This window comes from Gymnoscopelus microlampas (assembly GCF_963454915.1).
Source record: "Gymnoscopelus microlampas genome assembly, chromosome: 5".
NCBI classification, from domain to species: domain Eukaryota; kingdom Metazoa; phylum Chordata; class Actinopteri; order Myctophiformes; family Myctophidae; genus Gymnoscopelus; species Gymnoscopelus microlampas.
The window spans coordinates 44,699,450-44,712,563 of record NC_139942.1 but is presented as its reverse complement, the minus strand read 5'-3'; the positions used below and the strand labels follow the sequence as shown (position 1 = coordinate 44,712,563).

The 13,114-nt window shown below is 40.7% G+C and overlaps 1 protein-coding gene across 2 annotated transcripts in view; it reads left to right on the top strand.

The window, feature by feature from the left end:
- Positions 1-11,740, top strand: part of LOC311045296 (DNA ligase 1-like) — a 108,383-nt gene extending 96,643 nt beyond the window's left edge. For both annotated transcript variants that reach the window (XM_084057114.1, XM_084057113.1), the window contains 2 exons: positions 8,842-8,934; positions 10,873-11,740. In XM_084057114.1, coding sequence (XP_083913240.1) covers positions 8,842-8,934; positions 10,873-10,947 — 168 coding nt within the window. In that variant the 3' untranslated portion in view covers positions 10,948-11,740. The remainder of the gene's footprint in view (positions 1-8,841; positions 8,935-10,872) is intronic.
- Positions 11,741-13,114: the final 1,374 nt, after the last annotated feature.

Below are 13,114 nucleotides of genomic sequence, written 5' to 3'. Positions count from 1 at the left end.
CGTCAACGTTCTGATTTGTCAGGCAAGGGAACTATTCATGACATCAATATTATATCATGAATACAAAATTAGATGGTTTATATAAACTGTAAAAGTCCGGAACATAAACACTCTGGGTACAGCTTATAAATTGTATAGATTATTTCATAACACATACATATCTTTCTGGTACCACATTTATACACACGCACACACAAAGTTTATTTTTTAGGTACCCACTCTATCAGCTATGACAGATCAGTTTTTGCCACTTACCTTGGAATGCATTTGGTGATTCGCTTCCAATGGCACTATTTAGTGCCACTGGAAGCCTTGAAATAAATTTACAGAGATTTAATATTGTTTCTCTAGTAGAAACATATATCTATGACAAAATATATCAAAGGCGCCGCTACCTTCACACAGGTGTGATTTTTTTATGTATTTGTGGGATCGCTTTAGCGATCACACTAATCACTAGTTATTATTCCGCCCGTTTTCGGATTGGTCAAGCTTCACGTGACATCACAATATGTAATATAATATTAATAGGTAAGACAGAATTAATCAGGAACTTCAGGTACTTTCTAGTGTGATACTATCAACATTCTTAGCGATCCCACACTGTTTCTTCAGGAACAGTACTTTCTAGTTGTTTTTGTTATTTAGTTACCCAGGGTAGTAGCAGAGCACAAATGCTCATTTTCAGCAACATCCTGAGCATAGATACACACACATTAAAACCTGGGAGCTGACCAGTACAACCACAGTCTTATACTGTTGGCCACTGAGCTCTAACTGGAGTAGTTCTGTGAACTTGTAGATCTGCTATGTTCGACTATTTCAGGAAAGAAAAGTGAAAGTGTGTCTGTGGGTTTTATAAATATTGAACCAATTAAAATTATTAACAAGAGCTTGTGACTAAACAGCTACATTGGATCCACTGAAACAGGTTGGTTTTCTACAGAGCAATAGCAGTGGCAGGTCATTTTGTTTACCGGCTCTGGTTCCACAGATAGAAAGCCTATTCGTTCAGCTCAGAGATTTCCGAAAATATTTCTATGAATTATTTTAAGCCTGAAACCAAGCCATCCAGGCTCCTGGTTGAATCATGACCATTAAACATTTAATTCTGTGTCAAAAGAATATTTGAAAAACGCAAAAAAAAGGCAGCGTTACCACTTGTATGTCATCTTTTTTTCAATTTTTTATTACCCGACGAAGATGTCATTTTGACATTGAAACGTTGTCGTTCTTGCCTTGCACCCAGTTCCATATTAAAGAAAAGGGCTCCAATTATCCGAGTTGCTCCAGTGCCTTCTTTATTCAAAAATAATAAGTACATTGGATCCATTGGAAGTTCTTTTTTTTCCATTTTCTGAAAAGTAATGGTTTTAGACATACAAGGTTTCTAGCCATCATTGACGAGTCAGGTCCATTACATTGCGTGTGTGTGCACGTGCACACGTGCGCGTGTGTCCGTGTTCCTTCCTGTCTCCAGGACCCCCCATGAGGGTAGACTCAGCTGGGCTCACTAAATCTTCCATGTGTTTCTGCCGATAAATTCTCCCTCCTTTTTTTTTTTTTTACGGCGTGCTACGACAATAAAAAAAAAAGTTATAATTAACGGCTCATAATGGGAGTTATTAAGTGTGCTATTAAAGTGGAGGATTTACAGGAATTATAACCCGTTTATTGCCCGTGGTTCAGCTGCAAATTGGAGGTATATGGCTGTGGCGCCACGGCGGTACAAGTCCCACAGCACGTATACAGTATCCGCCTAAAGCAGCACGTTGGCTTATCCCATTGAGGCCTGAGGTTCCGATTCTTCAAAATGTCTTCTAAATCCTAACGGTTTTCTGAAAAACATACGTTTCTATATCAGTGGTTTTCAAACCTTTTTCATGTCAAGGACCCCCAAAATGATATGAATTTGGCCGCGGACCCCCATCTCAAAATATTGTGTTCCAGGGACCCCGAGAAGCAAAGATTTGAGTTACAAATGTTCGCTTTAAAATAATGTATATATTCAAAGATTTGCACACATTTTCACGATTTTTCAAAAATAGCAGATCTACAAGCTCGTAGCGCGGCACTCGGTGCCGCGCTACGAGCTTGTATATCTGCTATTTTTGAATAGCCAACGTGTAGAATAATGCTTTTTAGCTCAAATGAAAAAGTGACACAGATGCGTTCCAGGTCTTAAAGGCTTATACCTCTCCATTCATCATAATGACTGGCTTTATTGTAACAATAACACTGATGTGTTGCCCCGCTCAGGCTGCTCAACAACCATGTATAGATTTTAACCCATTAAGCCCGGGAACGCATCTGTTGTTCATTTTAAGATTTCTTTGGGCTATTCAAAAATAGCAGATATACAAGCTCATAGCGCGGCACTATCTTTGAATATCTTTTAATATATATATATTTAAAACAAAAAAAAAGCTTTGCTTCTGGGGATTCTACAAATGTCTTCTGAATTTTTTGAAAAATACTGCTCAAGGACCCCCAAAATGATATGTATTTGGCCGCGGACCCCCATCTCAAAATTCCAGGGACCCCCCAGAAGCAAAGGTTTGAGTAAAAAAAGCCAAAGAAATCTATTCGAATAGCCAAAGAAATCTAAAATGACACAGATGCGTTCCCGGTCTTATTGGGTTAAAAATGTATTGTGTTTTTTGTATTTATTTGTGCACTACATGCAGTCTTTACCCAGGAACTTAACATTTATTCACAATGTAATAATGTTCAACTCAACAACGCACAGATTCCAAGTGAGGAAAAAAACACCACATAGGATGACTGTAAAATCAATGAGTTAGTAGAGCTTGTGTATGAAAAGGAATTGGCAGCACCTCTGTTAAATCAAAACATGATGTGCTGGAAAGGCCCCCCAAAAAAAACAAAAGAGCTCGTTGGGTCGCCTTCCTAATGAAAATCCTTAAAGCTCAAGAACTAAGGTGACAATGACAGCAAATGCTGATGAGAATCTTGCAGGTATTAGGGTCGATGTCCCCATCGACCAATTTCACTGACGTGTACACAACGTTTTTTCAAATATCTTCAACATATCTTCAAATAGTCGGGGGGAAAAAAAAAAGTTACGGAAACACACAGAAAAGATCCCAAACTGACCGCATTTTGATCTATAAGCCCAAATCCCATTTGAAGAGTTGCTGCTGTTGTCCAGATGGCGCAGTCGGTAGCACTGTCGCCTCACATCTAGAAGGTCCTGGGTTCGATTCCCGCCGGCGACGCTGGGGGCGTGTCCTCTCCTCCGCGTCGTCAGTCATCAAAAAACATGCAGTAATCCTGGTCTCTATACTGCCTCCCCCTGGTCAGCCGGGGCACCTGATGGAGGGGAAAGGAACCGGTTGGAATAACGTGTTCCTTCCACTCGCTACGTCCAACCGGGGAAACTCCCCCCTGTCAGGTGATAAGAAGTGTCTTGCTAGCTCCTCATGCATTGAAGGAGGCATGAGCTCAGTTCTGGGCTCTCCCTACGCTGCCAGAAGGAGAGTAGCGCCCAGGATTACATAGGCAATTGGCCCTGAGTGAAAAACATGAGTTACAAAATCACGGGATTGCTTCCAATTATGAACATCAAGACAGTGTGCAAAAGTAGGTCAAATCAATTATGCGTGTCACTCCTCCAGCGCTACTCGGGACTGTAGTACATTACTGACCCTCTTCCCTGCAGCCATAACATGACATATAGCGTTGGATGTTCAGCCATACGGCTGTGATTGAAACGTGGGCCTCTACCCTGCATTCTCTCCATGTTCTCACCTCAAACGCTGGATTATTTCGTCAAATCAAACGGATAACAGAGGCAGCAGGGCAGTATATGAGGTTCATACAGTACATGCGTGCCTCTGGCTACCTCGGTACCTCCAGTGTTATCGCCTTGGCCGTTCACATCCAGGTGCTTATCCTATTGAGACCTGAAGTCGATTCTACAAATGTCTTCTAAATCAGAACAGTTTTCTGAAAAACGTATGTTTCTATATCAGTGGTGCTCAAACTTTTTCATGTCAAGGACGCCCAAAACGATATTAATTTGACCGCGGACTCCCATCTCAAAATATTTTGTTCCAGGGACCCCCCAGAAGCAAATATTTGAGTTAAAAAATGTTTGCTTTAAAAGAATATATAATTCAAAGATTTGCACACATTTTCACGATTTTTCAAAAATAGCAGATATACAAGCTCATAGCGCGGCACCGAGTGCCGCGCTATGAGCTCGTAGATCTGCTATTTTTGAAAAATCGTGAATTTTTGAATAGCCAAAGTGTAAAATAATGCCTTTTTAGCTCAAATCAAAAAATGACACAGATGCGTTCCAGGTCTTAATGGGTTATATTGGATGGGATTTTTCCCATCAAAATCCCAACAAACTGTAGCTAGAATAGATTCACTCACTACACTCACTGGGAAGTGAACGATGCCAGGCTGCAGGTGATCAGCGCTGCGCAAATCAGTGTGACGGGCCCCGCTAATCAAAAGCGGTTAGGTGGTTGCACGCACATCCAAAAATTGCGACGGGTGCTGGATCCAACTAAATAAACAAGAACAAAAGGAAAGGGTCCGCACACCTCTTACGTCTTACTGCTCCCAATAGAGTTTAATGAATGAAGCGGTCAAAAATAACAACGTTTCAGCCGACGTGGCCTTCGTCTGGTATTCAGGCCCCGCTAATCACCCTTGTTAATACTTAATTGGCATGTATTTGCTTTAAAAAAAGCAACATTTTATTAAGACGTGACAGTAAAATGGATGCAGAATGGAAATGTGTAAAACAAAACGTAAATGCCTCAATGAAAATAAAGAAAATACACATTTTAATAAAATAAAAAATATATTATTTAGCAAACGTTTAGTTGGGGCAGCACTGTTTTGACTTTGACATCTTTATTGACAATGCATTATGCATTCAACACTTGGCTTGGTTGAATTCAGCTGTGTGTTATTACTAAATAATGACCGATGGGCTTTATATAACAGACCTCTGTCTAATCAAAGACTCAGAGCACCTGCTGCGCTGCTTGAGTTTATGCTGTATCCAACACGGCAGCCATGTAAACAAACCCACAATGTAATTTACAGCTGAAAACATGAAAACATTTGAAGCGAGAAATAGACAATGCAGTAACAGAAAAATGTATTCTATTTGATTAACACTTCCTTGTTTTGGCGACTGTGTTTTGCGCTGGGCAGACGGCCAGTGCAACACTTATGGAATACTTTCATTACCGTAAGCAAGGAAATACTTTGTTTTGTTGTTAACCCATTGAGACCTGAAGCCGATTCTACATGTCTCCTAAATCTCAACAGTATTCTGAAAAACGTATGTTTCTATATCAGTGGTGCTCAGTCTTTTTCATGTCAAGGACCCCCACAATTATATGTATTTGGCCCCGGACCCCCATCAAAATATTTTGTTCCAGGGACCCCCCCAGAAACAAAGATTTGAGTTAAAAATGTTCGCTTTAAAAATATATATATTTCAAAGATTTGCACACATTTTCACGATTTTTCAAAAATAGCAGATCTACAAGCTTGTAGCGCGGCACTCAGTGCCGTGCTATGAGCTTGTAGATCTGCTATTTTTGAATAGCCCAAAGTGTAGAATAATGATTTTTAGCTCAAATCTAAAAATGACACAGTTCCAGGTCTTAATGGGTTAATCAAGTATCCGCACACATCCGATCCCTAGTTTGTTGCACTTCTGTTGTTAAAATGAACAAGTTGGTAGCACCCGTGTTCAAAATGAATGAATAAATTAGCACAGTCGTACCGCACAGTCGAGTTAAAAGGAATGAATAAGTTAGTAGGACGACCCAGGTGTTAAAATGAATGAATAAGTTAGCAGGGGCTCTGTTAAACTGCATGATTCACAAGTGCCTTGGTGTTAAAACTAGGTACTGTAATAGGATTGTGTCATTTTTGTCTCGCTCTGTCCTGTATAAATCCTTCATTTTCAGATGATGCTGTCTTTCCCCCAGGCAACACTTCTGTATATAATAACTGTGACAGTCAACTGTCTCATTTGTCTCTCTTACAGCCAAATTTGTGTCCATGTTTTTGTTTGTTTTGCTGGGGATTTTTTTTTAGATGCAAAGCTCCTCATAACCCATTAAGACCTGAGGCCAATTCTACAAAATGTCTTCTAAATCCTAAGTTTTTTGGGAAAACCTATGTTATATCAGTGTTTCTCAAACTTTTTCATGTCAAAATTATATGTATTTGGCTGTGGACCCCCATCTCAAAATATTTTATTCCAGGGACCCCCCAGTAGCAAATATTTGAGTTACAAATGTTCACTTTAAATATATATATATATATATTCAAAGATGTGTACAAACTTTCACGATCTTTCAAAAATAGCAGATCTACAAGCTCGTATGAGCTTGTAGATCTGCTATTTTTGAATAGCCAAAGAAATCTAAAATGTCACAGATGCGTTCCAGGTCTTAATGGGATAAACCAGGCTTGGAACTCACTCACTCACTCATGTTGAACATTCATGTGCGTAGATTCGTGGGAGGGATCATCCCAAAAAAATAAACCTGCCTCTAGTCAAGTGCATCTAAAATATGTGCCGTTATGAGATTAATCCTCATGGCTAAGGATAGATATTTTTACCACAATTCTTCACCAAAGGAGCTACAGTATTTAGGCCTGGGTGATGATGTAATCCAGTGATTCTCAACCTTTTCACAGCGTGATCCCCCAAAATAATCATATTTGAATCTGGGACCCCCCACCCTGATAAGCACTTGGAATGTAGGAGTTCTGCCATTTTCAAAATGTTTGACTCTTTCTTATATTATTTGACATTTTGGCCGATGTTTGACCAGTTTTTGTAGTATAGCTTGTTGTTTACTTTTGATGCAGTAATGGTATTTTTTAGGTATTAAAAAGGTGTTGAAGGTCCTTAAATTGTCAATTCACTGTCATCTGGGGACCCCCAAAAATGATGTGGGGACCCCCAGGTTGAGAACCACTGATATAATCGACCATCTATGTTTAGCTTGCATACAATGCTGACTTGAGCCTTGACAGTTCTATGCAATTTATAATCGGATTTATAGTCATTAATTCAATCATTGTTCCCCGTGGGGAAATGCAGGTGTCATATTGATTCATTGAATACTTTAAGTAAAAACCGTACAGCAAGTACAATTTACGAGAACAATACTAACACATTGTGGTCAATACAATACAACCCAAATCAATACCAGGAGCATTAAAAGGTATATTTACATGATGGCAGCAAAAGGATGGGTCGATATGAACACAGGATAGGTCGAGGTAAGAGTAGAGATGAGAAGATACAAAAAATAAATAGAGCTCAAGAGTCTGACACTGGACATCTGCGCTTGACGAGTTGACATAATGTATATTCCAGGGGTCTTCAACCTTTTCAGGCCAAGGACCCCCCCCCCCTAGCTGAGCGAGAGATGAAGCAGCCCCTCTATATTGTATAAAATTGTGTTTCAGATAAACATTTGCTGCTCTTTTTTCCCTCTACACCTATAACTCTTTGCCAAAAATAGCCGATCTACAAGCTCACAACGCCTCGCGCTGAGCTTGTAGATCTGCTATTTTTGGCTAAAGTTCTCCTCAGAAAGGAGATGCTAGGGTTCAAGTGGTTAACGTAAAAAAAAAAAAATCATATCACACAAAGATTTGGCGGACCCCCTGTAGTAACTCTTAGGACCCCCTAGGGGTCCCGGACCCCTGGTATATTCTATCAAGAAATATAAGTATAATAATGTCCAATGTATCACCAGTAAATGTGAATACATATATTGCCTTTGAAAGGGTATGTCCAGGCTATCGACAGTGGATATATATAATACACACGTATATATTTAACAGGCATCTGTTTTGGTTCAGTAAGTACTTCAGTAAGTTGTGTGTGTGTGTGTAAGTTGTGTGTGTGTGTGTGTGTGTGTGTGTGTGTGTGTGTGTGTGTGTGTGTGTGTGTGTGTGTGTGTGTGTGTGTGTGTGTGTGTGTGTGTGTGTGTGTGTGTGTGTGTGTGTGTGTGTGTGTGTGTGAATGTGCCAGTCATCACCCTGGTATACAGTACACTATGTGGGGGGATATAATTGATGCATTAATCTATGCGACATCCTGTCTCAAATTTGTTCAATGTCACTCTTCCCTCTGCTGCGCGGCCAAGCAGACCGGCTTGGCGGTAAGGGGTAGGGGGGGGGGGGTGTTAGAGCCCTTATTTGAACTGCCAAAATGGTGATATTATTCAGCAATATCAGACGACTCTGATGCTTTAACCCTTTAAGACCTGAAGCCGATTCAACATGTCTCCTAAATCTCAACAGTTTTCTGAAAAACGTATGTTTCTATATCAGTGGTGCTCAATCTTTTTCATGTCAAGGACCATCAAAATGACATGTATTTTGCCGCGGACCCCCATCAAAATATGTTGTTCCAGGGACCCCCCAGAAGCAAAGATTTGAGTTAAAAATGTTTGCTTTAGAAATATATATATTCAAAGATTTGCGCATATTTTCACGATTTTTCAAAAATAGCAGATCTACAAGCTTGTAGCGCGGCACTCGGTGCCGCGCTACGAGCTTGTAGATCTGCTATTTTTGAATAGCCCAAAGTGTAAAAAAAGAATGCTTTTTTAGCTCAAATCTAAAAATGACACAGTTCCAGGTCTTAATGGGTTAAATGTTGTTCTCTCTGACACTGTGTGTCCTCGATCACGTTGGGAGTTGAACCTTTTTTTGCTACTACAACACTGCATGATGGTAACACTGCATTTTAAAGCTGCCATCCATAACTTCTTTAGTCAAACCGAATCAACGTCTTCTCATCTCTTCCTCCAGGTGGACCCAGAGAAGGGCATCTCTCTCAGGTTCCCGCGGTTCCTCCGGATCCGAGACGACAAAAAGCCCGAAGACGCCACCAGCGGGTCTCAGGTAACGTCAACTCCGCCAAACCCCCCTCCTCCTGTTCTCAGCCTGTGGGTCGGGGCCCCCAAGGGGGTCCCCACATGATTTTGGGGGGTCTCCAGATGACCGTAAAGTGACAATTTATGGACTTTTAATACTTTTAACACTTCTCTTTCAGCTTTCCCTTGCGGTACTTTTTCTAAATTTCAATTTCTTGTGAGTCAAGACTATATTTGTTTGTAAGTTTAGTAGAAGCTATTGCTATAATAATATAAATGCAGTAATTGTGTTCCTATTTATTCTCTGAGAAGCATTTGCCGCTAAACGGGAAGTATCATCAGTTGAATTAGCAATGACTAATGTAGAAATGAGGTATTAAAAGTCCATAAATTGTCACTTTACTGTTTAATTGTCCTTGACATTGACCATTACTGCATCAAAAGTAATCATCAAACAACACTATAAAAACTGGTTAAACATTGGCCAAATTGCCATTTAAGTTTTTTTTTTCAAAATAGCAGTTGTGAGCTTATAGATCTGCTATTTTCACTATATTTATGTGTGGAACCGAGTCAAACAAAATGGAATGCCTCAACTCCTACAATTCCAAGTGCTTGTCAGGGTGGGGAGTCCCCAGTTCAAATATGATTATGATTATTTTGGGGGGTCCCCAGTTCAAATATGATTTTTGGGGGGTCCCCAGTTCAAATATGATTATTTTTGGGGGTCCCCAGTTCAAATATGATTATTTTTGGGGGTCCCCAGTTCAAATATGATTATTTTGGGGGGTCCCCAGTTCAAATATGATTATTTTGAGCGTCGTGGCTTTAAAAAGTTGAGAACCACTTCTGTAGCAGGTTAGTTCTGGGTACAGGCGGGACAGGGCGGTTATTACGGAGTTTAAGCAATGGACTGCTACGGCAGAGGACTACGGTAACCGGAAATGATCAGCGCTCGATAGATAAACCTGCCGTCGCCGCAGCCTATTTTACTACGCCAGAAGCTACCGTTCCACGTAGTGTCTACAACGTCAAAAATAGGTGATTGATTTTAGTGCTTTTGACGCGTTGTTTGTAGGTATGAGCATGGCTAATCATACTCTAGTCTAAACGAATTCACGGAACAGTTACCAAACTGTTCAAAAGTAAGTTATTGGCAAGTGAAGCTGCCGCGACGGGTGTTGTCTTTGTTTATGTCTGTGTCTATGTTTGACACGTGCTGCATAGACGCGTCACCATGGAAACCAAAAAGGGGTGGGAACCCGTCGCCGACGGCTGCTTGCTTAACGATTTTGACTGCTACGGCGATTGCGTCATAGCAGCCGCACTCCGCCTGGCGTCGCCGTACTGAAAAACAGAAAGCTTAAAGTCCCTAGTACCTCACCCCTCCGCTCCTCCGCCCCCCCCAACCCCCCCCACAGCGAGCTCAGATGAACACACCGACCCCCATCCGTCACTCAGCGACCGGCTGCTAGTCAGCGAACTTCAAAAGGCTGACTGGGGACATGAATAATCAGCCCCTTATTTTTAGCTCGTCCTCTATTTATTTTTTTATTTTTTTAAAAACCCGAGACCTGACTTTATCATCTACTTCCTCTTTTTCACACCTCTCTCTCCTCTGTCCTGTCCTCTCTCTCTCTCTCTCTCTCTCTCTCTCTCTCTCTCTCTCTCTCTCTCTCTCTCTCGGGCTCTCGGTATCTGTCACCGCCTCGCCCGCCCTCTCGCTGTCCGTTTCCCCTATATCTTTCGGTGTCTATCTTTTATTGTCAATTTCCCGCGGTGTCACCTGGGTGTGATCGGGCTCGCCGGCTGCTGTCTCTGACGTTCGTTGTCTGTCTCTCTCTCTCTCTGTCTGTCTCTCTGTCTGGCTCTCACACTTCACACCCCCCCTCCACTCTCTATCTCTAACCCTCCCTCCCCTTCTCTCTCTCTCTCTCTCTCTCTCTCTCTCCCCTGTTCTCTCCAGATTGCTGATTTGTACAAGAAGCAGCAGATCATCCAGAATCAGGGCGACAGAGCTGAGCTGGAGGATTACTACTGATGATCAGCACAATTAACCCGTTCAAAGCCGGCGAACGCATCTCTGTCATTTTTTTAGATTTCTTTGGCTATTCAAAAATAACAGATCTGCAAGCTCATTGCGCGGCACTGGGTGCCGCGCTATGAGCTTGTATATCTGCTATTTTTGAAAAATCGTGAAAAACTTGTGAAAAAAAAAAGTTTTTTCTAAAAAAATATATCCCAAATCTTAAAATGACACACGGATGCTTTCCCGGTCTTAATGGATTAAGCCTGGTTTATACGTGGTTGTGCATTGCGTTGGCGTGCGCCATGAAGAAAACATGATTTTTCTTACTGACGTTTGTGCTTTTCTTTTTCAAATACTTTTTTTGGGGGGGTGTTTATCTGGTCATTACAGCGCATTAACTAGCGCAACATGTAAAACAACCCAATTCAAGTAACGTAATTATTATAGTTATTGGGTTTCATTCAATAGCAGTAAATGTTTGTTGACCTTTTGGTGTCCATTCACAGTGAAAGCAGTCAGAACTTCATTCACTCACTTTACCTTGAGCGTCTGGTTCAAAAGGAAACATACTCCATGCAAAATAAGCACTAAAGCTTCTGAACGTTGGTTTATACTTGGCTTTGCATTTGCAGGTGCCGACAGCGCCACTAAGTATGAATCAGGCTTAATCGACCCAATTAACACAATTTGTACATAGGTTCTTTCCTTATTATTGTTAATGTCGAATTTGAATAAACATCGGCACTTCTTTTTTCTCTTCTTGTTAATGTCGAATAAGAATAAAGATTGGCAGTTTTATAATATTGACTGGCTTCCGTGTTTTGATTTCCACAATTTTAACTTTTTTACAGTTGATTTAATCTTGTACGTTTTTCGCTCCTCCCCCATGACAGCCTGATGGGGCGCCTGATGGAGGAGAATGGAAGTGGTTGGAATAACGTTGTTCCTTCCACACGCTACGTCCTACCGAGGAAACTCCCCCCCTTGTCAGGTGACAAGAAGGTCAGTTGGCTCTCAGGCATTGAATGAGGCATGAGCTCGGCCCTGGCCTCCCTAGGCTGGTGGGGGGAGTGTAGCGCCCAGGATCACTTAGAAAATTGGCACCGGGTGAAAAAAAAGGGTTACAAAATCGCGGGATAAAAATTTAGAGAGAATTTTTTTTTTTTTTTACAGATGCCCAGAATGTTGAAGCCTTTTTTTTCTTCTCTTTTTGCTCTGTACAGTAGCCAACAGTGCTATCTGCTAGTCAAAAATAGCAGATCTACAAGCTCATAGCTACGAGCGTGTAGATCTGCTATTTTTGGAAAATCGTGAAAATCATCAAATCTTTGAATGTACAGTATATATTGATTAAAGCAAACTTTTTTTTACTCAAATCTTTGCTTCTGGGGGTCACTGGAACAAAAACATTTTGAGATGGGGGTCCACGGCCAAATGCATATCATTTTGCTGGGGGGTCCTTGAAAAAGTTTGAGGACCACTGACATAGGAACTTACGTTTTTCAGAAAACTGTTAGGATTTAGAAGACATTTGTAGAATCCCCAGAAGCAAATATTTGAGTTACAAATGTTAGCTTTAAAAATATATTCAAAGATTTGCACACATTTTCAAAAAAATGAATAAAGATTGGCAGTTTTATAATATTGCCTGGCTCCCGTGTTTTGATTTCCACAAATTAACTTTTTACAATTGATTCAATCTTGTAGATATGCAAGTACTTTTTTTATTTTTATTTTTTACAGATGCCCAGAATGTAGAATCCTTTTTTTCCCGTATTTTTTGGCTCTGTACAGTACCCTACAGTGTGCGCTTTGGTTTGCAAAAGCAGAAGGAAAAATCCATTTAGGATTTAAGGCATTAAGATCTGAAGCCAATTCTACGAATGTCTTTTAAATCCCAACAGTTTTCTGAAAAAACGTATGTTTCTATATCAGTGGTGCTCAAACCTTTTCATGTCAAGAACCCTCAAAATTATATTTATTTGACCGCAGACCCCCATCTCAAAATATTTTGTTCCAGGGACCCCCAGAAGTAAAGATTTGAGTTACAAATGTTCGCTTTAAAAATATATATATTCAAAGATTTGCAAACATTTTCACGATTTTTCAAAAATATCTCTCGTAGCGCGGCACTCGGTGCCGCGCTATGAGCTTGTATATCTGCTATTTTTGAATAGCA